The 27,152-nt window shown below is 35.6% G+C and overlaps 1 protein-coding gene across 1 annotated transcript in view; it reads left to right on the forward strand.

Moving 5' to 3' along the window:
- LRBA (LPS responsive beige-like anchor protein) overlaps window positions 1-27,152 on the forward strand; it is a 769,624-nt gene that overhangs the window by 405,689 nt on the left and 336,783 nt on the right. The window contains exons 39-40 of the mRNA XM_049905216.1: window positions 18,583-18,707; window positions 26,911-27,057. Of these exons, the coding sequence (XP_049761173.1) occupies window positions 18,583-18,707; window positions 26,911-27,057 (272 nt within the window). The remainder of the gene's footprint in view (window positions 1-18,582; window positions 18,708-26,910; window positions 27,058-27,152) is intronic.

Genomic DNA, 27,152 nt, shown 5'->3' on the forward strand with positions numbered 1-27,152 from the left:
AGTACAGTGCTTAACCGTTTATACAACCCAGAGACTACACTAGCCCAGCACATGAAACTGAAGGAATGAAGTAGAATAGTAAAAAGTAATTGGTAACTATAGTAATCTGTGGAAGTTGATTCTATGGGTATAAAGGCAAGAATCAAAACTATCATTGGAGGATCTTCCAGCAGTGCACTGTAATGTGGCAGCATTTTAATATAATTATGAGGCACAGTGTAGTGGCTACAGGAAAGAAATTATACAATAAAATGGTCATGTAGCCAATGTGGCTTCTATGTACTCTGGATAGAATGTATGAAAGATCTGACACAGACGTTAAATTGTTCGAATTTGTGGTGGTGGTATTCATTTTGAGTGTTCAGAATTCTACTTTTTTTCCATTTATAACCTTTCTTCTCAGTCTATATTATACTGTATTTATATAGTATTCAATGTTTTATTAGTAAAACTTTAAAGACAGTTCGTCTTTTAGTTATTTATGTTAATATAGACAGTAATGCTGTTTGTTAGAGAAAAAAAAAAAATTAGCTCCCGTCAATAGTTTTTTTTAAAGAAACCATTTATACTTAATCTTTGAGTTCCTGTTCAAAATTGAATATTTGTGCCTTAGTATCACTATTCAACTACCACCTGTCTGTCAGCTTGTTGTACTGTGTGGTTTGTGTGTTTTTTTTTATGATGCTAGAAGCTATGCCATCAGTATTTGAAATACCAGCAGATCCATGGTGGACAGGTTTCAGTGGAGCTTCCAAACTAAGAAGAAAGACCCGGTGATCTATTTCTGAAAATTAGCCAATGAAAACATTATGAATCACAGCAGAATCTTGTCTGATACAGTGCTGGAAAACGAGTCCCCTGGGTTACAGCCGCAACAATGGACTCAGACATACCAGTGGTACTGAAGATGGCACAGGACTGGGCAACGTTTTGTTCTTTTATACATAAGGTTGCCGTGAGTCAGAGCTGACTGGATGGCAGTTAACGATGACATCATCATCAGTATTGAAAGTATGAGCCCTAATTGACAAGCTTGCCAACCCAATGTACAAAAGTTGTTGCCTCTGTAGATTGACGAACATTTATATAGCTATTGTGATTTGGACTTTTTGTATTTTCAAATTAAATTTATACCTAGTATATTTTACTGTTGTATTAAGGTCTGGTAGAATCTCCTTATATTGTAAAACTTATGTGGCACATGTATGGCGTTACTTGGTAGAGTTATTTGCATTATATTTTATAATGTTTATAATGTAGTAATGTAGTAGGTAGTAGGTCCAGTATAGACTATACATGGCTTCTTTACTACACCTGAAGATTTATCTCTTTTTGCTGTCTCCAATTTTAGTTCTCTCATTCTCTCTTGAACTCACTGCACTTAGCCTTTGTTTTCACCATTCTACTGAAACAGTTCCTTTCAAGGTCACCAGTGACATCCATGGAAACCCTGGTGGCGTAGTGGTTAAGAGCTACAGCTGCTAACCAAAAGGCCAGCAGTTCAAATCCACCAGGCACGCCTTGGAAACCACATGGGGCAGTTCTCTACAGGGTCGCTATGAGTCGGAATCAGCTCGAAGGCAACAGGTTTGGTTTTGATTTAGTGGCATCCATAGTGTTAAATACAGTGGTTAATTTTCAGTCTTCATCTTTTGATATGGATGATTACTGCCTCCTTCTTGAAATACTTTTTCATTTGGTTTATGTGACACCATGTTCTTCTACTTTTCCTACCACTGGCCAACCCTCAAAATTCTTTGCTATTTTTTTCTCACCTTTTCAGGCCCCTTAATAATAACTTGGGTTTTAGTCCTTAGACTTCAGCTTTTCCCTTCTCTTCTCTGGCTCTGCTCACTTCCGTGAAGATCTCAGCCAGTCCATACTTGTATTATAGAAACACTATATAAAGTCTCTATGAGTCAGAATTGACTCGAGGGCAATGGGCTTTATATATTGATGACTTCCAAATGACTTATCCTGTTAGGCCCTTTCCTTTGAAATCCACTCTCATATATTCAGTTTTCTATTCAACATCTTTGCTTGGATATCTGTATTGTTTAGGACACTACAGTTGCTTTAGTAGATAAATCCCAGCATCTCAGTGACTTACCACAGTAGAACTTTTTATTTTTCAAGTAAGGTATAAAATAAATGTTTTTGATGGATGATTTCTTCCATCTTGTAGTTTTATAATCTTTAATCCTTGGCTTCCACGAATGCCCTGTTCATTGCATCAAGGTAGTGGAAGGGGAACAAGCATGAGCAATTGTGTGTGACAAATTTTTATGGGCCAGGCTTGGCTGTAGCTCATATTCCATCAGCTCACCTTCTATTGAGTAGAATTCAGTTAAAAGGCTACACGTAATTACAAAGGAGATCGGGAAATGTGGTGTAGTTGTGTGCTCAGGAAGAAGAGGAAAATGTGTTTTGTAAATAGCCGTTCTTCTACAGATTTCTTATAGGTACCTCAAGTATAACATGTTTAAACTCAAATTTCTGACCTTCTTTATTAAAACCTATTCCTATCTTGTTATCTCCCATTTCAGTTAGTGTCAATTTTAGTCTTCCAGTTTCTCAGACCAAAATCTTTGTACTCTCATTGTCTCCTCCTCTCTCATACCCTGTATCTAATCTGTCAGCATGTTGTTTTTTTCTGCATCATTAACCAAAATGAGTTTGAATTATTTTTTTATTGTGGTATATATGTTACAAAGCACTTGCTATTTCAACATTTTTTACATTTACATTTCAGTGACATTAATTATACTCATTATGTCGTTCAGCCATCACCACTATTCATTTCTAAATTTTTCCATCACTCTTAACAGAAGGCACAGTGTTCTCTAAGCAATGAGTTCCTTTTACTCTCTCCCTTCTGCCCATCTCTGGTAACCACTAATGAACTTTGCTCTCTACATTTGCCTATTCAGTTATTATATACAAATGGAACTGTACAATATTTGTCCTTTTGTGACTGATTTCTTTCACTAAACATAATATTTTCAGGGTTCATCCATGTTGTAGCATGTATTGAGACCATCCCCCTTTATGGCTGAGTAATATTCCTTGTTTGTTTGTACCACATATTGTTTATCCATTCGTCTGTTGATGGACATTTAGGCGGTTTCCACCTTTTGGCTGTTGTGAATAGTACTGCAGTGAACATTGGTATACAAGTATATGTTTGCTTGCCTTGCTTTCAACCAGCATGTTCTTTTTATTCAACCTTCAATTGATGATTTTTCACCACTTCCACTGCTACCACCTGGTCCAACCCTTCATCATCTCTCTCTTGAATTACTGCAAAAGTGTGAAAACTGTATCTCCTGCTTCCAATATCACCTTCCTACCCGCAGCTGGATTCTTCCAGCAGTCAAAGTTACCATGTTAAAACATAAGTAAAACTATATCGCTTCTCTATTTCAAATTCTCTAATGTTTCCTTATCCCACAGAGAATGGCCATATTCTTACCATAACCTATGAGATCTTACATGATTTGACCTTTTCATTAACTATCTGATGTCTACTTATTTAGTTACCCTTTACTCAACCAAAATCACCGCCTTGCTGTTCAAGTGACTTTCTACCTCATATCCTTTGGAATTACCCTTGTTCTGCCTAAAATTCTCTCCCCTAAGATATCTACATAACTGATAGTTTTACCTCCTTCAGGTCTTTGCTCAAATGTTACCTTCTTAGAGAACCCTTCCCTAATTATCCTATTTAAGACATCAGCATGTCCCGTTTTCTCTCCCTGGCATTTTCTATTCCTCTTTTCTGTTTTACTTTTCTCTGTTGCACTGATCATCTTCTATAGCAAATATGGCTAGCGCACCACCATAGTTTCATGCTCTGTTTCCATAGGGTAAAGTTGTTGCTGAGAAGTGGCCACCAGTTGAGGATTACATTTCCCATGTGGTGTCATGTGACTAAATAAGACCAATGGGATGGGAGCTGAGGACATGTATGTCATTTCTGGTTAGGGGTGATATAGCTTATAGTGACTGGATCTTTTCTATGTTCGTTTCTGCTTTCTATTCTTATCTTCAGGTTTTGATCTCTTTACTTCAGCTCTAGGCCTATTCTACTCCATGCAACATTTAATTAGCTTTTTATATCACACGCTTTGAAACCTATTTTATTATGAATAAGCTGCCTTATATCCTTAAACTTTTCTTTTGTGTCCTTCATGATTTGTTTATTGCCCACCTTGTATCACAGAGAGTTTTTGGCAGATTTCAATAATATACTAATAGGATAAATTAGAAAAATAGATGTTTGAAAATTAGTGTTGAAGACTCTCATTATATCTTGCTCAGAATATAGCAATAACTTCTTTACTGCGTCCTCATTTCAGATACTTCTTCCCTTTAATCGAACCGTGATATTTTTCTCAGAGTTATTGCTCTGCAGACACAATCTCAGCTTAAAACTCTTCAGTGTCTCCCCATTGCTACAGGATAAACTCAGGCTCCTTACATCTGGTCCCAATGTATTTCTGTAGTATTTTCTGTTGTCACTTCTTGTCTTATACTCCAAAAATTTTGTTAACACTAATTTAGCATATACCAAGTTGTTTCTTACCTTTTAGGCTTTGTTAATGCTATTCCCAATATGTGTTTGTTGATTAAATAAGTAAGTGAATGAATGAATGAAAGATAAGCTCATTAGTTTTTCCATTCCTGGCCTTTCATGGTATGGCCCCTGAATATCTTTCATATTTCATTTCCTGCTGGATCTGACCAGATAAGACCACTTCCCATTTTCTCACTTTTACTTTTCTTTAGGCTTTCTAAAAAGCCTAGAATGCTGTCTTCTTTGTGTATCAATTGAAACTTGACCCCTTCTTCAGGAACTTTCTCAAAAATGTTTTGCTCCTTGAAGCGTTTCCTGATCCCTTTAAAACAGATGCAATTGTTCCTTCCTTTGAATTTCCAGAGCTCTAGGTTTTTACTCTTGTTATGGCAACATGGATCTTATGCTGCCTTTGAGTGTCATTTTTTTGCTCACCTTATTCCACTTATTAGAATGAAAATGCTTTGAGATTAGAGACTGTGTTTTCCCCATATGACTATATTCAACCAATGCTTTCCAAATAATAGTAGACACTCAGAAAAGATTTTAAAATGAATATAATTAAACAAAAACAAAACTGGTCTCTGAGAATCCAAAAAAAAAAAAAGCATAGCAAAGAAAGAAGGCAAAATAAATCACTTCAGAATGTGAATAATTGCTTCAAAATTGAAAGTACTAGGAAGTTTCTAGGAGATGACAGCAACTATTGAAAGAATTGGCTTCCAACTGTCTTAAAAACTTGGAAATGTAACATAATAAGCTCATTCTCCCCTGTGGATAAGGAACACATACCTTTTGCTAGTGCTTTAATTTTATCTAGGTCACAAATATAGTATGTATTTTTCTATTTTATGCTAGTTAAAATCAGTTAGTTATTTTCACTAGTATTTTCCTGAGAAGTGTGCAAATTTGTATTAAAGGTGGGAAGTGTTGGATTATGTTGGGTTTGCTGTTGCATTTAAGCTTTAAATTATTTATTTAAAGATAAAAGTGTCATACTAAGAAGGCTGGTATTTTTTTGCTTTTCCTTCTCTCTCTTTTACTTATGAGCTGTCTTTAGAACAACAACAACAACAACAAAAGAGATGTGGTATAAGGCCTGAGTTTGAGAGAAATGGAGGTTCTAAATGCCAAAAGAGTCATTCTTGGGTATAAATTTGCTACATGTATGTTCTGTTAAACTATGTAGGTCTTATAAATTTGGAGGAAGTGATGGGGGAGGTACTAGAAACATTCAGTGACTATTAATGGCTTCCAGGCTATCCATTAAAAAGCAGCAGAACTCAAAATGGATCAAAGATCTAAAGATTAAACCTAAAACAATAAAGCTCATGGAAGAAAACATAGGGACATGCCTAGGAGCCCTAATTTTTTGAATAAATAGACTATCAAGCATAACTAAAAATGCATAAAGCACAGAAGTTAAACTAGATAACTGGTACCACTTATCAAAAGACTTCAACAAAACATTAAAAAGAGAACCTACAGACTGGGAAAAAAATTTTTGACAGTGATGTATCTAACAAGGGTCTAATCTCTATACAAAAAACTTCAACACCTCAACGACAGAAAGACAAACAATCCAATTAAAATGAGCAAGGTACATAAACAGATACTTCACCAAAGAAGATCTTCAGGTATCTAACAAACACATGAAAAGATGCTTGCGATCATTAGGCATTAAAAAAAAAAAAGTGAGATGCAAATCAAAACTACAAGAGATACCTATCATTTCACCTCAGCAAGAATGGCAATGATCAAAAAAAAAAAAAAAAAAAGCAGAAAACAACAAATGCTGATGAGGATGTAAGTAGATTGGAACTCTTACGCACTGCTGGTAGGAATGTAAAATGGTACAACCACTATGGAGAATGGTATAAACCCAGTGCCATCGAGTAAATTTGAGAATGGTATAGCGCTTCCTTAAAAAGCTAGAAATAGAAACACCATACAATCTAGCAATCCCACTTCTAGGTATATATGCTAGAGAAATAAGATCTGTGACATGAATAGACATATGCACACTCATGTTCATTGCAGCATTATTCACAGTAGTAAAAAGATGGAAACAGCCTAAGTGTCCATCAGCTGATGAGTGGATAAATTGTGGTACATACATACAACGGAATACTACACGATGATAAAGAACAATGATGAATCCAAGAAACATCTCACAGCATAGACGGACCTAGAGGACATTAAAAACCAACCAAACCAAACCCGTTGCTGTTGAATTGATTCCGACTCGTAGTGACCATATAAGACAGAGTAGAACTGCCCCATAGAGTTTCCAAGGAGCACCTGGTGGATTTGAACTGCTGATCTTTTGGTTAGCGGCCATAGAACTTAACCACTACACCACCAGGGTTTCCTAGAGGACATTATGCTAAGTGAAATAAGTCAATCACAAAAGGACAAATATTGTATGAAACCACTATTATAAAATGATAAGAATAGGCTTTCACGCAGAAAGAAATATTCTTTAGTGGTTACCAGGGATGGCAGAGAGAGGGAGGGGGAATAACTAGACAAAAATAGGCTTACACACAGAAAGAAACATTCTTTAATGGTTACCAGGGATGGCGGTGGGGGGCGGTGGGGGAACACTAACTAGATAGTAGGCGTGCACTAATTCTGGTGAAAGGGAAGGCAATGTACCATGTGGAGGAAGTCAGCACGACATGACTGAGGCAGTGTAAGAAACTGAGAGGGATGCAAGAATAAAGGGCAACTAAGGTAAATACTATAACATATACAATTCTGCAACAATAGTAATAAACAGTAATTTGTGAGTAGATACATGGGTAGATATGCATGCTGAATGTGTGTGGGAGGACATATGGAAGTATACCTGCGTGCATATATAGGTATGGTTGTGGATATTTCTACATACATACCTGTAAGGGCTGCATGTATATTCATATATATAATAGAGCACAAGGGGGCACAGTTGTTGAAACTTCTTAGATGTAATCAAATAGCTTGCAGGACCGAGCTACTTGAAGCCTAAGTACCCTAATCTCGGGGGACGTCTAGGTCAACTGGCATAACATAGTTCATAAAGATAATGTTCTACATCCTAGTTTGGTAAGTAGTGTCTGGGGTCATAAAAGTTTACAAGTGGCCATCTATATGATTACTGGTCTCTTCCCATCTGGAGCAAGGGAGAATAAGGAAAACTGAAGACTCAAAAAAGCAGTTAGTCCAAAGAACTAATGAGTCATAAACCACAGCCTCCTCTGACATGAGACCAGAAGAACTAGATGGTGCCCGACTACCACTACAGACTGCTCTGACCAGGGTCACAGTAGAGGGTTCCAGTTAGAATGGGTGAAAAATGTAGAACAAAACTCAGATTCATAAAAGAGACCAGGCGGATAGAGACTGGAGAAACCCCTGAGATTTTTGCCCTAAGACAACCTTCTAACATGGAGCTGCAGTTACTCCGGAAGTTACCTTTCAGTCAAATAATAGACTGGCCTATAAAATAAACAGTAACACCAGTGCAGAATGTGTTCCTTAGCAAAATCCACTAAAAAGACCAAAAGGGCAGCATTTGCCTAAAAGCAATGATGAGAAGGTAAGGAAGGACAGGGAAACTGGATGAATGGAAACTGGGGACCCAGGGTGGAAATTGGGAGAGTTCTGATACTTTGAAGGGATAGCAACCAATGTCACAGAACAATTTGTGTATGAATTATGGAATGGAAAACTAACTTGCCGTGTAAACATTCACCTAAAGCACAATAAAATGTTCAAAAAAATAAAGCAACAGTCTTATAACTCCCTCCCCCTCATCTAATAGCCTCGACTCATAGAGACCCTATAGCACAGAGTAGAACTGCCCCATAGGGTTTCCAGGGAGCAGTTAGTGGATTTGGACTGCCGACCTTTTGGTTAGCAGCTGAACGCTTAACCATTGAATCACCAGGGCTCCATTTCAATTTTGGGAAATGCTAATACTGGGAAAAACTATGAATTTCATAATTGCTCTTTACTGGAATGTGCACTAATAGTTTTTCATGTAATGTATAAAATTGTGGGATCTTCCTATCTTATTCAAGTCTTTCACTTTATTAAACTTATAACAATACAGTAAGCTGTCATAAAGAATGTGTTAATGAGCCCAATATGAACATCTTAGCCAGAGTAGCATGGAAAGATTTGGGTAATGGAAAGCCCTACATGGTGGGTCTAGCCCTGCGTTTTAGTAGCAGAATAACTTGCCTTCTCTTCCTCAATTCTTCGTCTGTTATGTGGGAACTATAATTTCTATTTTATGGTGTTATTTTTGAGGATTAAGTGAGATCACATATAAAATACTTAGTAGAGCATCTGGTACATTAAAAACAACCAGTATATTCTAGTTCTCATCCCCCTTCGAGTCATTTAACAGAATTTATTTCTCAGAAGAAGAGTGAGGCCCTGTCTTCCTGAGGCTTCAGATCGCTCTCTGCGTGTACGTTGTCTCGCCCTGTAGTAATTTATAAAAGCTCCTGATCCCTGTCATCGTCTTGTGGCCAGTAAACCTATCACCTGAAGACTGAAGAAAGTCTTTTAGTATAGTAAAAGCTTCCATTCTTTCATTTTACACATGGTTCAGTATAAATTGAAAACTTACAACGGGCATTCAATAAAGGGATTATATATATTGATTAAGGAGTTGGTAATGCTAAATACCCTTATTTTGAATTGACCAGCACTGAAGTAGAATATAAATATCTTAGAAGAGTATTTTGAATGTCAAGTGTAATTTATTATTAATTATTATCAATATAAGTTGTTTGGGTAGCACGGTAAATTTGGTTTCTTAATTAATCAGTTTTTAATAAAGCCTATATTATTTAATAAACCCCGGTAACATAGTGGTTACGTGCTATGGCTGCTAACCAAAAGGCGGCAGTTTGAATCCACGAGGCATTCCTTGGAAACCTTGTGGGGCAGTTCTACTCTGTCCTGTATGGTCGCTATGAGTCAGAATTGACTCGACGGCAATGGTTTTTTTTAATCTAATGAGGTCCATAAAAATCATTTTGATGTATCATCCTTACCCATCCCAGACATTCGCACCAGCCTGCTCAGTTTCCTTAACCTGCCTTCTTTTGGTCTGATTCCAGGTTGGTGAGTAACCTGGTTTTAAACCTGTTTCTACCCTAGTTTTTGCCACACAGAAGCTGCCTTGCCGTGTACTTTCTTACCTGAATGTCTTCAGATGGAAGATTCTCTTTGACGGCTCCATTCTTCTGCCCATGCTGTTTCTTTTGCTTGTAACGCCTGTTCCTTTTGTCCAGCAAGTTCCTGCATATCAGTTTGTGTTTAAAAGTCATTTGTTCATTTTTTAACTGATTTTTTTTTTTTTTTTTAATTCCTGCTTTGTTCATGTTATGGTGTTTGATCAGCAAATTTAGATAGGCATAAACCCTTGTCCTCGTGGAACTTACAGGATAGATCCTCATCGAAACATTAATGAAATCTTCAAACCTTCCAGGCAGTGTTAATTAGTACTTTGGTCATATCTATTTATAATAGTATAATACCTATATCTATATATAAAAACAAACCTGTCACCATTGAGTCGATTCTGACTCTTAGCAACCCTATAGGACAGAGTAGGTCTGCCCCATAGGGTTTCCAAAGAGTGGCTGGTGAATTTGAACTGCTGACCTTTTGGTTAGCAGCCCTAGCTCTTAACCACTGCACCACCAGGGCTTCATATATCTGTACCTGTATCTTTATATATATATGTCTGTCTGTCTATCTAGCTATCCTCTCTATCTAATAGTACCCAACAAGTTGTGCTATGTAGTGAAAACCTAAAAGGCTTTGAAGTAATTAGCCTTTTGTTATTCACTACCGTGGTTAAGCCTCAGTTCCCTCATCCTTAAAATGGGAATGGCAATATTTAATCATGGCGGAGTTGTTGTGCGGCTTGGTGATAATGTATATAAAAAATCACAGCGTCTGGCATGTAGTAGCCTAATTAGCTGTTCTAAAGGTATATTATTTTTAATATTTAGGAAGTCCCTTATCCCACTGTACGATAAAAAGTTTTTAGGGTTAAAAAAATTTTTTTTTTTTTTTTAAGGCCCGTATAATTTATTTTTCTGTACCAAGCTCTGGTACATAGTTGACACTCAACAAATGTTTAGTGTTTTTTAATTAGATTTTTTGGGGGAAAATTTGTTAGATTTGTCTAAATAGTACAGCTACTGAGGTGAGTTTTAACGCCTTTAGTATCCAATAACATCATTTATTTTAATGTTTTGTTTTTTTTCTAGTTGTCTTTTGTTAGTTTTAACGGGTATTTCAATTAACACTAGATTTTTATTTTCTCATAATTTTGCTTACTCCCTGGTAAAAACGCTAAGTGAACAGAGACTAACAGCGGCCAGGAAAAGCTTGGGCTCATTTCTTAAATCGTTAACTTGTTTGCAAAATTATATTTTTCTGTAAAATGTCTTAAATAATAATTAACTAAATTAACTAAAGCTGGGTGTCCAGATGACCCTAAACAGCAAACAGAGAAATGCATTGAATAGTACAGAAAATCATAATTACATAAAATATAATTTTATATTAAATGTGTTTAATATAATATTTACTTACTATAATATAATTTTATGTAACTTATATTAAATATTTATTTAATATAATTTGTATTTATTTACTATATTAAATATATATATTTTTAAGCGTTTGATAAAGAATTCTACTTTAAAAAATGTTTTCTCTGCTGCAATCCAGACAATTGAACTTTTTTCCCCCCTTTTCATTAAGACAGTGTGAAGCATAGATCTCCGCACTTGATTTAGAGTTGAAACTTGGTAAACAGAGGTTTTAGTTAATATTCTTTCCATCTATCTGTGTGAAGGCACGATAGATTTCAGTTTGTGAGATAAAGCATTCTCTTATATTGTATGATACCCTATAGTATCTGAGTGTTATTTCACCAGGATTTATGTAGAAAGTGAAACCTTTCTAGAACTTAAGCATTTTTATCTTCTAGCTGACAGTGCACTGAAAACGTTTACTACCTTTTAGGATTTACCATTCATTTAAGTCGTAGCTAATGTCTAGCATAAATTTCTAATCTAAAACTATGGAAACAGAAGCTAGCTAGATATAGGAGTTAGAAAAACACATAACATAAAAATTTAAAAACAAAATATGAAGTGCAAATATTTTCTAGGATTTAAAACTTTTCTCTAGCCAGAAGAATTTATTACTGACTTCTGTTAAGGTCATCAAGATTTATCAGGTATTGTCACAGGAAAGTGGTTAAGATGGAAAATGGGAAATTTTTCTAATATGATTGCCTCGTGACAGTTTTTCTTAGTATACTCACATTCTTTTATCAATGTAGAACCTACCTGCATTAGAATGACATTAAAACCAGCCTTGATAATGATCATGCATGTCTTACTAATTTGATACCAGGTGTCAACACATTTAGATTGTAGAATAATTGGGATAATTACATAGCTACCACTGATTTCAGCAATAAGTATTGTTCTGGAAACTGTTCTACTTTAACAGCACAGTATCCAGAAAGCAATCTACCTTTGTAAAGCAATTTGAACCTAATGACTTCAGTGAAATATTAATGTTTCTCTTTTTTACTTGATCTTTTTATTCTGCTCTTTGAATTTTGCCTGCTTTTTGACAACCTTACTTCTTCCTGGTCTGACCACCTTTTCCTTTATACAGCAGGGAAAAACTGACTATGTGACTGCTTTTGGTAGTCTTCTGAAGGACCTTATCCTATTCTCTACCCACAAGTTTAGATTTAACTTTGGGATAGAAAGAAAGGGGCCTAAGCATTGTGTAGGGAGGGAAAAAGATAGGGTGTTCCCATAGCACTAGGGCTGTGGCATCGAGCAGTGCAGAATGAGTGCTGCGCAAGTTCAGGGAGCACCGTTCATACCCATTTTGATGTGAAAGGTATCCCTGGAGATGTGCAGTTTAATAGCTGTGTGATAGAGCCTGGTGGAGGCTTGGTGGTGCAACAGTTAAGTGCTTGGCTGCTAACTGAAAGGATGGCAATTTGAGCCCACTGAGAAGCTCTGAGGGAGAAAGTCCTGACAATCTGCTCTGGTAAAAACTAGGGCCAAGAAAAGCCTTTGGGGGCACTTCTGCTCTGTCACGTGGGATCACTATGAGTTGGAATGGACTTGATGGCACCCAACAATAGTCTTGCTCTTTCACACATACTCTTTTGAATTCTTTTAAATTTCATACCTGTCTTCATGAGATCAGGGAAAATATCTTAATATGTACTCTCGGCAGATGACACAAGGTAAACAGTCAATAATTATTATTAGAAAATATTTGAGGATTCTATCTGAATATTCATCCATTCATACTATGTTAATAGGCTAATTGGCTTGCCACATTTTCTTTGAGGAAACTAAACTTTTAAAAGCTCTTGTAATTTACATGTGAAAAATAATAATCAGATAGTTGAGCCATTCAACTATTAAAGGAAAAATGTGGATTATATTTTATTTACTGGTTCTCTGTTTTAATACTTCTACCACCTCCAAATAATTTTCATTAGGTACATTCTTATTCATTGGTTTTTCACTAATGAAATCACTAACCACAATGGGCCTAGGAAGGAGAATAAATAACCTGTCTATTGATGCTTGAATTATATTTGTGAGGTTTCAAAAATCTATTCTGTTCTTGTAGAACAGAAAATATATGTTCTGTATGTTAAAATGGTATTGTTTTATATTCTTTATTATAGATTGTAGTCATGTTAAAGGTTTGTTTATACAAACACATAAAAATGAAGTTTTATTAAAAAGTAGATATATATGTATTCATCTATATAATAGAACACAAAGAGGGCAATTATGGAAACTTCTTAGATATATCCAAACACCTTGTGGGACTGAGTTACTAGACTTGAAGGCTAAGGGCCTTAGTCTTGGGGTATATCTAAGTCAATTAGCATAGCAGAGTTCATAAAGATAAGGTTCCACATCTTAGTTTGGTAAGTAGTGTCTGGGGTCTTTAAAGCTTGCCAGTGGCCATCTGAAAGAAATCTATTGGTCTTTTCCCGTCTGGAGCAAAGGAGAGTGAAGCAAGCCAAACACTCAAGGGAGCAGTTAGTCCAACAGTACTAATGGTTCACATGAACCACAGCCTCCTCTAGCCTGGTTTCAAAAGAACTAGGTGGTGCCCAGCTACTACTACCTACTGTCCTGATCAGGGGCACAATAGAAGGTCCTGGTACTATAAGGTCACTAGGAGTCGGAATCGACTTGAGGGCACTGGGTTTCTGGGTTTTGGGTTAGAATGGGTGAAAAATGTAGAACAAAACCCAAATTCATTAAAAAAAAAAGACTTACTGGTCTGATAGAGAATGGAGGAACCTCTGAGGTTCCAGGTTCTCTTCTAACCTGGAACTGAAGCCCCTCCCTGAGGTCCTTTTAACCAAATAATAGATTGGCCTATAAAATAAACAATAACACCTGTGAGGAATGTGTTCCTGAGAGCAATCAACTATGGGAGATCAAACAGGCAACATTTGCCAAAAAGCAAAGATGAGAAAGCAAGGAGGGGCAGGGAATCTGGAAGGATGGAAATGGAGAAGGTGGGGTGGAAATGGGGAGTGCTGCCAATTTGCCAGGATAGCAACAAGTGTCACAGAAGAATTTGTGTATGAATTGTTGAATGGGAAAATAATTTACTGTGTAAACCTTCACCCAAAACACAGTTAAATGTTTTAAAAAATCAGTTAAAAACAACAACAAAAAAAAACTAGAAATATAATCAGATGGGAGCCCTGGTGGTGCAGTGGTTAAGAATTAGACTGCTAACCAAAAGGCCAGCAGTTCGAACCCACCAGCGGCTCCCTGAAAACTCTACTGGGCAGTTCTCTGTCCTATAGGATCGTTACGGGTTGGAATCAACTCAACAGCAGTGAGTTTTGGGGTTGAGTATAATCAGATGACTTATGCTTATACTTAGAAAAAGTTAGGCCTCTGTAGTAATTTTAGTCTCAGGCTTTGAAATTAGGTAATAGAATTAAAAAAAAAAAAGGAGGTAAAGTCAGAACATTAATTGCCATCTACAACTTTTCAAAGACCTCTGTATCCCTATTAAGTCAAAGATCTTGGTACTTGAAGACAGTGCCCTAAGAGGGGACCTACGTACAGCACCTTTGTAGAGAAGGCTTACTGTCTTTTGCAGTAAATAGTAAACATTTCCAGATCTTATAGAATCTAGGCTCACAGCCTTAGTTTGATTCGTTTTTGGATCTTAGTTTTCATTAATTAGTGGAAAGCAATAGGGATGTAGTTCGTGAAAGTTTTAATATAAGTTTTTGGGTAGATATAGATATATATAGAGGTATAGGTATATAGTGATGAGGGATATGTGTTTCTAAAGTCTCAGAATAAGTGTTTTCCAAAAAAAAAAAGAATGAATGATTTCCCAACTTATCCATACTTGTGTTTGGTCAACAATTTGTTTCTGAATACTTGAAGTCTTTTCAACCTTTCTGACCATACAGCAATGATAACTAAAAAAACGAACAAATAACCTTTTTAGTTAATTAATAGCCTTATGGGAAGAGTTGGATCAAGTATGTGAAATTTGACAATTTCTTATTCTCCTGCCCCTAGAAGGGGCTTTGTGGGAACCCCGTTGCTGTCGAGTGGATCCTGACTCACAGCAACCCTGTATTTTTGGGAAGAAGGGAGCAATGACTCCTAAACAAGAGTAAAATCTTTAAGTGGATGATCAAAACTTGCAGTAAGTTGATGATCAAAGCTTAACACGTGCCCCTTTACAGTACTGTTTTAAAATAACAAAGTGTGTCTCATTTTTTTGGTAGTAGTGCTTTATTGGAAATACATGTTATTGGAGGGGAGTGGGGTTAGGGGGGTGAAACATTAGATTTTTAGGTCCTGATCTGTTACTATGTAAATTATTTTAAAACCTGCTGGTAATTACCCTCATCTAAATGTGACTTTTTCCCCAAAGAATGTGCATTACACTCAAGACCAGAAATGGGATGATAAATGCTATTTTTTCAAATGAGAGCAATAACTCTTTGATTATTAGTAAGCTCCTTGAGGGCTTTGTATCCTATATCACCTAGAGGAGTGATTTATACACCTGGAGCAGTGATTTAGATAGACTCTCAAAAAATTGTATTGAAATTGTTGGCCTGTCTATAAATAGATTTTTATAATCTATTCTAGATCTGAGATCTGAAATAAGTGAGTTTTGCTTTTCCTTCTGACTATATTAAATCATTATAATAGGAGATAGACTTGTGTTGAGAAGATAGTCTCTACGTGATACAGCTTAAGGATATTGTAAAAATAGTCATGCTGAGATATACAGTTCTTTATTTGGGTTGTGTCCTAAGTATTTTTTTATTTTTGGTAGAATGTTTATAGTAGAAGACAGAAATGCATAGTTGGGGTAAGTGAAAATTTGTCTTAAAATGTTCTTCACTATGTGAACAAATGATCATTTCCTGGTGAATTGGTGTTTCTCTGTCAGCCATATGTCACCATTTTGACCAATTTTGTTGTTGTTGTTGTTAGTGTCAAAGAGTATGAAAATAAGTGTTAAGTTTTACATCCTCCAAATTTTAGTCATTACTCTTAGAAATACTGTTTTTTTGTTACTTGATAATTTGTGACTGATTTTGTAACTCCTCTGGTTTTCTTATTGCATGAGAAAATAATTGGGCACGTGCTTTAATAGCCATTGAGTTTGACTTCACTGTTGTGCTTATACTGGAATCTGTTCTTACCTAATTTAGTAATAATTTTATCATAGCAGTTTAACATCTCTTATAATTTTAATTGTTATCAAGAAGAATGACATCATTTAATTTGACTCAAAATGCAGAAGGATGGATGAATGACAAATTAATAATTTACCACCTTTGCATAATACTAAAGCATAGACTATTAGAAGGATTGATGGCAGAAAAGGTTAACAAATTTTAGCAGCTTTCATTAGCTTTACATCGTCATATGTTTGTGGTGCTGACTGAAATAGGCTTTGTAGGAGATCTCAGTCTAGGGAACTAATTACTTGTGCCGATTGCTGCACTGATGAATAGACCTTCATTGTATCATTCCCCTGAAGACGAGGAGCAGCCTGTGATTCACGACTGCATCCTGGCTGATATTTGATAATAATTTTAACAGATAAATGTAGGTAGGCAGAATGATAAAGTGCCTATCCAAGCTCCACGACTATCAAAGCCATACACATAGCCATCTGTGTACCGCCTTTTCCTCTCTGGAACAATCACCTAAAGAGAATTTTCATGAGCTCAAATGACTGTTGTCTTTGGCCTGTATGTGTATACTGTGGGTATTTTTAATTTATTTTTATATGGTACCTTAGTATTGGTGTTTATTTAAAATCTAGACAATAAAATAATGAAAAATAGCATAAAAGAGCCTTTTAATTTTTCTTTTTGAGAACTACAGCTCTTACACTATTCTTCCATTTTGATTATATTATATCTCCTCCTCCTCGTGTGTGATCAACATCAACAAAGGAAATCTTTGATGTTCTTATTTTCTCTCCAACACTCTCAGAAAAGAGCATTGGGTTTCTATGGCTTTTTAAAAAATTTTCTTTGAATAATATGTTATTTGTTGCCTATGCTTTTATTAACCCGAGACGTTTTTTAATTAGCAAAAGTACTTATTTACAAATTGATTTTGAGTCTTTAAAGATATCTTTAAAACATCAAAATAAGAGTAACTTTTATTTGTATATTTTGGAACTGTCACTTGGTCAAAAATATTAATTTGTCAGAGCTGACAGGTACACAATTTTATTAGCTCATGAAATACAAGATTTTATTTTGTATTAGTCGTTCCTGTAGAAGTTTTGATTATGAATAAAATTTTTATTTCATTATTGAAACTTACGGGTTTTCATGTGTATTTTTTAGTGAATAAAAAATATTCTATAGAGATTTTTTCCTTACTGTAATTGAAAAAAATCTTCATACTAGTATTTTCCCTGTAAAATATTTTCTAGCATGCTAGATGATGATTAGCCAACAGGAGAAAAAGTTGACATTTATATATTGCCACATGAAAGATCTATGTAATTGGGGAAAATATAGTAGAATTTAAATTGAGTGAACCCTTTTTTTAAAAATACATTTCCAAAAGTATGCTTTCGATATAGCATAGCAATTATTGCACATCATATAGCATGTAGTTTTTAATTAAATATAAAAACAGACTACATAAAACAGAAATCCAATCTGATTTGCTTGAAAATAGATTGCTATTTCACTCTACAGGAATGGTTTATTTAAAAACAGTAAATGGAAAAGAAATGCATTTTCTTGTGTTGTTCTAAGCCTCAGGGGCTAAATGTAATGAATATTTTAAGAGATTATTTTAATTAAATTCCTGCACATCTAAACAGAGTAATATTTTATTATCACATACATAACCATGTAACTGAGATATTCATTAAAGTTAACACTTTCTGGACCAAGAATTCATGGTATGATTTACTGACCTTGTGCAAAAAGGCACAAATTAGGAAGAAAAATGAAGGGGGACAGACTTTGATTAATATAGGTAATGCTATACCATATTTATAATAGCCTTTTCCCTATTCTGGTTTATAAATGCAGCCACAGAGAAAGGTGCCCTGCTGAGGCTGAAATGAGGCTGAAATCAGAGCACATGCCACTAGAGTGTGGGGAAACTGATCACACTGTCAGCAATTCATTTCAAAATGATGTATTTAGTGCTCATTTCACCTTCCAAGAAAAAGGGAAAGGAGTTCCTTAGACTAGAAGGTGATATTGTTATTTTCAAGGACATACCTAAGTTAAAGATTGCAAAAACGGGGAGTGTGAAGTGGAGGGAGAATTAAGAGGAAGGGGAGGGGAAAAAAAGGCAGTGCAAACAAGGAGAGCTTTATGCAGAAAATCAGTGCTACCACGCTGTTTGATAATTGCTAACATATGTGGCTTCTCTGTTTCATTGTAGTCGTCCTCGTGAGTTCTGGCGCCTTGACTACTGGGAAGATGACTTGCGGCGCCGGCGACGATTTGTGCGTAACCCTCTAGGATCGACACATCCTGAAGCGACACTAAAAACAGCCGTGGAGCACGGTCAGTGTATAAACCACTCCTTGCCAATAGCAGCAGGTACAGTGCGTGGTCATGAAGAGCAGAACTTATTACAAGGCACTGTAAAATGCCCAACACTGTATTTCATGGTTATTCATCCCAGAAAGAGGAGTGAAATTTTGTATAGTTAGTGTAGGGTCCGTAATCTTATGGTGTAAAGTGTATTTATTTATTTTTTATGTCACACGTGCCAAACTTACCACAGACCCTTTGTTTCAGAGTAGGAGGAAAAAATATTTCTCCTTTTAAGTGACAAATTCAGCTTTGAGAAGATTATCCTAGGAAGACTACCTTATCCGTGAATATCAGAAAGACAGCATTTACAAACCAAATAGGTTTCTAGGTTCTGTCATGTGTGTCTGGTTTTCCCCCACCATGGTATTTTAGCATGAGATTATGAAGTGGGAGAGATGGTAATAAATGTCCACGTGCCTAGACACTTCCTCAGCCTTGATTTGTAGATGGTTGTGATAGATGACTCTCAGAAAAAGAGAATGGACATTATTTTCATATGTTCCTGTTCTGCATCATCTTATTATCAGACCTCAACAAAACGTTTTTCCTTTTTTGATATAATGCATACCACTATGATGCGCTTTTCGTAGAAGTCTGATAAGCAAACGGGAAAAACTGAATAGGTCCACTGATTAGTCCTTTGGATTTGCTAGTGTACTTTCTTTGATCGTGGACTTTCATTTATTATTTTATGATTTTTGAAAGCCAATTAAGATATATATACTGATTAAGGGGGGGAAAGGCCCTCCCAATTTGAAAATTATTTGGATTTTATAGAGTATAAATTGGTTATTTTTTAATAAGGTAGGAAATAGTTTTCATTTCCCTTTTTTCTGGATATTAGTTTAAATATGCAGGAGTTTACAGTTAAATTATAATATACAGTATACAAAATAAATGTTAAACACATTTAATGAGGATATTAAGAATTTAGATTAAAATCTGTAATCTTAGGTTTGGCCTCAGTCAGGCAGCTTAACCTCTTGCACTCAGCCTTAAAGAGCCATTTCTGGGAGAAAATGTCCACAATATGTCATCAGATATAACACCAAATGTGACATCAGTCCTTTAAAATAAATGACCATACAGAGAATAGTCAATAACAAAGTGATCTGAAAGCAATAATAGTCCCAGGGCCCTACATCTTCAGCTACAGGAGGTGGAGAAGGAGAAATAAGATGTAGAATTAATTAGGCCACTTTTGCTTTTAGGCTTCGAATTCATTCTGCGTGATGCCGCTGTAGTATAGATTTCAGAGTTATGTATTTTTTTCTTCACTTGTTTTCTTTTTGGTTAATGATCCTTAACCTTAAAAAGTCAGTCTTGCATTTTTATCCTTTTAAGCCAAATGGATGTTACCATGTGTACTTAAAATTTGAAATTTAATAATTAAACTTTATTTTCTAAATTATCATTTAACAGCAACTTTGTTTTTTTCTGAGGTCTATAAAAATATATTTTTATAAACATTTTTCCTTTTATATCTGAAAAGGGAGGACTGGTGTTCTAAAATCACACATAGGCAAACTGTTAATCCTTTATGTGGGAGATAACGTTAGTAACTGAATTTAAAATTTGTGGTGTAAATTTAATATAACTTCTCAAAATACATCCTTATCAAAACCAGCAAATTTAATCATTTTGGGGAATTGTGGGAGTCTTCATAATGAACAGATTATAATTTTATTATTGTTGAATGTTACCTTTTAAAATATTGTGTCAGTTTTTTAATGTTAAGAGTCTGGATTGGTGTTGGATAAAAAAGATATTTATTAGCATTACTTACTGTATTTTAAGACTTTTAAAATCCTATATAGAAGCAGATTTCAGCCTAATTAGTCCCAACAGTAGCTGAGGAGTTAATATATTAGTTATCTATGTTTATTATGCATTTTTAAATCGAGAGAGTGAGAGAAACAAACATTTCTATGTGATTTCATATTTGATAATTTTTGCACTAATCTTACAATGAGTAATATTTAAACAAATTATAAAAATTAAAAACAACTTATATCTGAAATATATTTTTTAAAAAACTAACCAAATATGTAGGAGATGCTTCGAAGTCTTACTATTAAGGAAATATGTCATCTTTAATGTAACATTTTTTGAAAAAAGACATGCTTTAATTTATATATATTTGTATACACACAAATATATTTTATTTGAAAAATATTTGTAAATATTTTATTTGAAAAAAGTAAGGAAATATTAGATAATTTCAGAACTCAACACATAGATTGTACTGTGGTACTGTTTGATGTCAGCATGATTTATGGTAATATATTCTATAAGCAAAAAGCTTAGTTTTTAAATGTTTTCTTAAATGAAGTATTTTGTAGTTGAAATATTCAATTCTAATTCTCTGATAATTTTTAAATTTCCTCTTTAAATACTTTTTTGAACATTAAGAAAGCTAATCAGAATAAACTTAGAATCATGTATGTACAACAAAATAATATGATCAAAAAGTAGTCGAAATTGCAGAATTTAACGTAGGTAGATACTATATTTCATTGTTGAATTCAAATATTTAAAATAGATATTACTCAGGAGAGTGTGCCAGTTTTATATTGTTTTACCACTTCGTCTCACTTTTATTTATAACTTATCTAAGGAGACAGGGCATTTTAAAAATGCAAACTTTCGGAACATCATAAACTATATTATCATTATCAAAGGAAGACATCTAAATAGAAGTGCAGTTGGAGATTAGTTATGTATTTTAGTAGCAAGAGCCATCTTTTTTATAGATTGATTTGAAGGAAAGCCTCTGGTGTAAAGGTGGCAGAGTAAATACCTGAAGAGTGATGTTCTCTGTTCAGGCGATCAATACCAGCCCCATGACTCTACTTCTGGCTACCTTCTAGTTAAAAACAAATTTTTTAATTCTGACAATTTAATTGCCCTTCCGAAGTTCACATTAACTTGCTTGGGGAAAAGAGCTTTAGGTAATTTTTCAAAAAGAGACCCTCCAAAGTGGTTATTTATAAAAGTCATGTTGTAATGGGAGATTTCTTTAACTTTGCAGAAACCGAGTCATATTTTAAAATTAAAATTAATACTTCCCTCTTATGCTTAAGTATTCTTTATGGAAATTAGCAGCAGCAAGCAAAGGTGGTTATTTAATTCCTGAGAGCATTTCTTTCCATTTTATAGTTTCAAAAGTTATTAGAATTTAGTTGTGACGATTCGTAACATTCTCCTAATGCATAGAGCCCAGTTTGTCAGTTATTTATTGTCAGAGCATTTTAGATCTGGAAGGAACCTCAGGCTAGAGTCTAGTCCAACTTTATTCTTTACAGATAAGGAGACTGAGGACCAGAAGCTGTGCATAATTCATCGTAGATGTAGGACTAAAGCCCAGGCTGACTGACTACTAGTCATATTCTCCTACCACTGTGCTATGCTGTCTTCTAAAATTCATTGTTAAATATAATGGGAATTTTATATTCACATTAAAGCTGCAGAAAATATGTTTTAAATGGTGGAAAGATTGGTTTTAATTCCAGTACTAAAACAGTTTAGCAGTAGCATTCTATTGCATTCAAGACATTTTTATTTTCTATAGAATGTATATGCCAAATGGAAATACATGAAGAGGATTTAACATTATTTAAAAGTATCTTGTAAGCCTGTGGACTAATATGAGTAACTCTTCTGGTTTTCTAAGGATGACAGACCATGTAAAGATACTAAATGATGCCATGTGCCCATAACCTCAGTAATTCCAAATGCTAATGTTTTAGTCATCAATATATACCAGGTTCTCTATCTAAAACTTTTGGGAAACCCATGATCAATAGGAGAAGCACTTGTTCCCCTAATCATCCTGGGTAGTTTCACTAACCTTTCTCGAGCATGTTTTCTTAACTTGGAACTTTGTGGAGATAGCATAACCGTAAAAAAAAAAAAGGGAATTAATTAGATCAGCGCAAGAATTGATTATAAGATGGTCTTTATATGTCCTGGGTAGAATACAGTTATGGTGTGTGCTTCACATCACACTAAATGAATACCTGTATTTATTTCATGAACATTTGAGGTCACTTTGTTATTCTAATAGTAACCTTAAAAACATTCTAATTTTTAATGTATACAATTTTTTTTTTGATGTAACATGGACTATTAGAAAGGGGATTTGTATATCATAGGTGGAACAGGTTTTCTGTTTCTGTTTTAATTGTTCTTACCAGCCTGCGTTGGTTAGATAAACCAGCTCATGCGCAGAGCTAGCTCTACGTCAGGGCCAGAGAACTTCAGGCGCACGTTCGGCGGGGGGGGGGGGGGGGGGGGGGGCAGCCTCCTTCTGGGCCCTCTCATTGCTCCTGGCCTCAGTCAATTAAAAGTCATGTTTCAAGGAAAGCATTTCTGATGAGTTTCTATGATTATCATAACAATTGAAGTTTAATTATTAAGTTAGGATAAATATTAAACTGGGGGGCAATGATGTTAGATGAAGGCAATCTGTTTAACAATAATATAAAAAATTTAAACAGTTACCATTTTTAGTAGCAATTTTATTAGCCAGAAAATTTCTGAATCAGGCTTTAAAATTGAACCAAAGTATGTTCTGACTTCATCCAATTAAACTTTTAGACTATTGTAGAATATACTCACAAAAAAAAAAAAGAAGGTATCAAAATAGTTGATACTTGTTTATAGTAGTTGATTGAGTGAGTATAAGGCAAACGGAAGTTAAAAATATACTTTTCCCAGCATGTATAAACATGATAGTTATCTTTTATTTTATGCTTGGGACAGTTTTGTTCTAATTTTGAGGGAAAAAAAAAAAAAAGTTCTTTAGCAGAAAGCTATTAGACCACTGAGAATTGAACCCCAGCGCATGTGGTGTGTATTAGAGTACTGTTGGTAATTTTACTGCTGCTAACTTACAATCCTCAAGGGGGAGTTAATTACAGGAAAACCATTCTAAATATCAGTAAGCTGCATATTTTCCATGACAAGAGGTTTTTCTGTTGAGGTTGAACAATTCCAGAATCTTAGCTTGTAAAAATAAGTAAATAAATAAATTAAAGTGGGTGTTTGTATGCACAGGACACCTAAAGTACTTAAAAAATTTTTTTTTCATAAAACTTTATTTAATTCAAAAGTTATTGTAGTTTAACATGAGTCAGCATAATGAGAATATATTTAAAATTTAAAAAATTCTATTTGGAAGGCATCACTTAAATAAAAATTATACTTAGGTGGTCATGTAAATGAATGAATATTTACTGAGGTGTTTTAAATCATTGTGTGTTGCCACTGGGTATTCTCTTTTTTGGTAAATGTTTGCAGATTAAAGGCCTTTTTTTTTTCTTTTCCTAAATAAGCTTGTGGTACTTCAGCACGTGTGGCAATAATCAGAGAAAGTGAAGTGCAAGGTGTCGAAGTTAGTTGTTTCTAATGCGTTTGGCATATACTTATCAATTTTAGGTTTGGAAATTTTTTTTATTCTTTACATGTTTATTATTATTCTGATTTAACTTTTTAAAATGCGCTATGGAAAACATAATCAGCAAACTAGTAAATTATATATACATACATATACGTATACACACACATATGTAATGTTTATTTTCATTTTTTTCCCTTCACTTACATCAGAGAGCTAGTATGTTCACTGCATAGTATCTGTTCTCAGCAGAGTTGTGAAGAGCCAAAATTCTAGCACCATTATGCCTGGATTTATACTGGGTCCATTTCTTACTAGTTGTATTACGTTGGGCAAGTTATGTAACTTCTATGAGCCTGTTTACTCTTCTGAAAATTAGGAATTAATACAAGGTTGATGAAAATTAAATGAGTTAAACTATGTACATACTTTGAACACTTCTTGGCACATGGTAAGTGCTATCTATATAAGGTGAGCCCTTATTACTATTGTTATTATTATTTCTTCTTTGAAGAAGGAATTTAAATCCAGAAAATGAAAACCATGTAACATACTGATTTCACTCTAAAATCTAACTGGCAATTGATCGTTTATTATAATTTACTTTATAGAAAAATTTAGAAGATGGTACTTTCTTTTGTATTTCTCAGCAAGCGTTTATGTGTAGTAAAGTTGATAGGAGGAGCCCTGGTGGTGCAGTGAGCACTGTTGGTGCAGTGATAAAGTGCTGGGCTACTAACTGAATGGTTGGCGGTTCGAACCTACCAGCTGCCCCATGGGAGAAAGATGTGGCAGTTGGCTTCTGTAAAGATTTACAGCTTTGGAAACCCTATTGGGGCAGTTCTGCTCTGTCCTGTAGGGTCACTGTGAGTTGGAATCAACTGGACAGCAATGGGTTAAAGTTGATAGTAAATTGGAAAGTGTATTGTTTGGGCTAAGGTCAGTGCTTCTGATTTCAGAGTAAGAAAATATAAATACTTGAAATATAAATAATGACATAAAAAGTTATACTGCTATTTTCCTAAAAATTAGTGGTTAATTATATATTTTATAGCTTTTTTGAAAAATAAGATTTTCATTAGATACTTTAATCTTCTTAAAATATTTACTGAGCCTTTTAAATGTGTGCAGCACTATGTTGTATGCAGGAATAAGATTTTACTTATTTATAGAGGTTATTCTAAGCTAAATATAGAACACCTGTCTTGTTTAATAGAAAGTGCCTATGTTCCTTAAGTAGTGCCATAAGTGGTTTACATGGTAAATTCACACTAAATAGGATAAAAATAAATTTTTACATTTAACATTATCCACACCATACCTGTTAAATGCCAACAATCTTTGATTTTGCCAAGTCAACCAGAGAGCGCATTCAGTTTAACTATTTAGAATAAATTGTATAGATAAGTACTAGTAACGTTACTGCAGACCGACTGCTTTCGCCTTTCGGGGTCTGGGCGTTATGCCTAGGCCGAAACTGCAGTGGAGCAAAAAACCTAGCTGTCCAATTTCCATATCAATAGCTGCTGCCTGGGTGGGTCAGGTGCTTTACCTCTGGGATTTTCCTAGCTGGAAACCAGGAATGTCAGTGGTGTAAAGAAGATTCTAAACTTTCCCTTTTAAAAAATAACGTTTGGAAAGGACACACACACACACCCCCAAGCTTTAAAAAAATCACAATCCAGAAATTCATATCAGCATTTACGCTCTTCTTAAGGAGAAAGCAGCTCAAATCCCGTCACCCTGAAGGGATGTGCGTCCTGGAAGTCAGAATTTAGAGTTTCATTGTTTTCTTCTTTCATCTGCCCCTCTGCTCCCCTCTCTGGTCACATTAGTGGCCGTAGGTGCTCCGCAGAGCATCTGTGGAGCCCCAGACCTGGTGTTCTTTCTCTCCTCTGTGTCGCAACCCCCGCCTGGGCACAGAGCCTGAGAGCCTGGTGCTGCTGCTCTCCCCAGGCTGCTCTGGCTCAGGCCGACCGAGGCCCTTTGCCCAGACGCCTCTCATCCTGGGCTTTCTGTTATGTTTACCCCCGGGGTGCCTTAGCCCTTTAGTTTAAACACTTGGAGGAGGTAGTGTTTGAGCCTCCAGCTTCCACACTGCCTTACTCACGGATATTTGTATAAGGGCCAAGGCGGGTGGGGGTGGGATGGTGAATGTTGGGGAGGGCGATGTGAAGGAAGGAGGGAGGATGGAATAAAGGGGAAGGGAACGCAGCTTCTGAGTCGCTGTGGCTTTATTAGTGTCAGACACGGCTTCGGTATCTGGGCTTAAATCCTCATTGGCTGTGAACCTCTTCAGCTTTGACCCATCTTACCTCTGGATTCTCCTCCCTAGCCACTCCCCAGCCCTTTGAAAATGTTCCTCAGTATAATACGATTTGCAGAAATGAATCAGTAGTCCTCCTTATTTTTCAGTGTTAGATGAGCATTGTTTCAAAAACTAGGTTTTGATTTCTTTTACTGATTTCCCAAAAAGTGCTGGTTTTGAACCTCTTCTTGCCGTAACTATAAGTAAATAAATGGTTCGGTGAGCGGTGAGGGGTCAGATTTAATGGGATTAGGGTGCTTGTTCAGGGTAACATTAGACTAGGCTTGGGGAATCGAGTTTGTCAGAGCGAGCCTGTACGCCATCCCAGTCACTTTCCCTCCGTGGACGAGTTTCTGTGCATAAATGATTGATCACCTTTACCACTACCCTTCCTTCAGCCCCTGCCCTCTGCCGGAGCGCTCTTACCAGAGCTGATGGACAGCTTTGTTTCCTTTTCATTTCAGCTGCGGATGAAGATATCCTTGCTAAAGGAAAACAGTCCATCAAGAGTCAGGCTTTAGGAAATCAGAACTCAGAAAACGAGATCCTCCTGGAAGGGGACGACGACGGTCTGTCATCCGTGGATGAGAAAGATTTAGAGAATCTTACCGGTAAATGCACGCTTGTGCAGATACTTCAGCCAGCTCTGGGCCAATAAGCATCTAATTACTTACTTTTTCAGCGGTGACCGCTAGGACTACCAGAC

The sequence above is a fragment of the Elephas maximus genome, chromosome 13 (assembly GCF_024166365.1).
Source record: "Elephas maximus indicus isolate mEleMax1 chromosome 13, mEleMax1 primary haplotype, whole genome shotgun sequence".
Lineage (NCBI taxonomy): Eukaryota > Metazoa > Chordata > Mammalia > Proboscidea > Elephantidae > Elephas > Elephas maximus.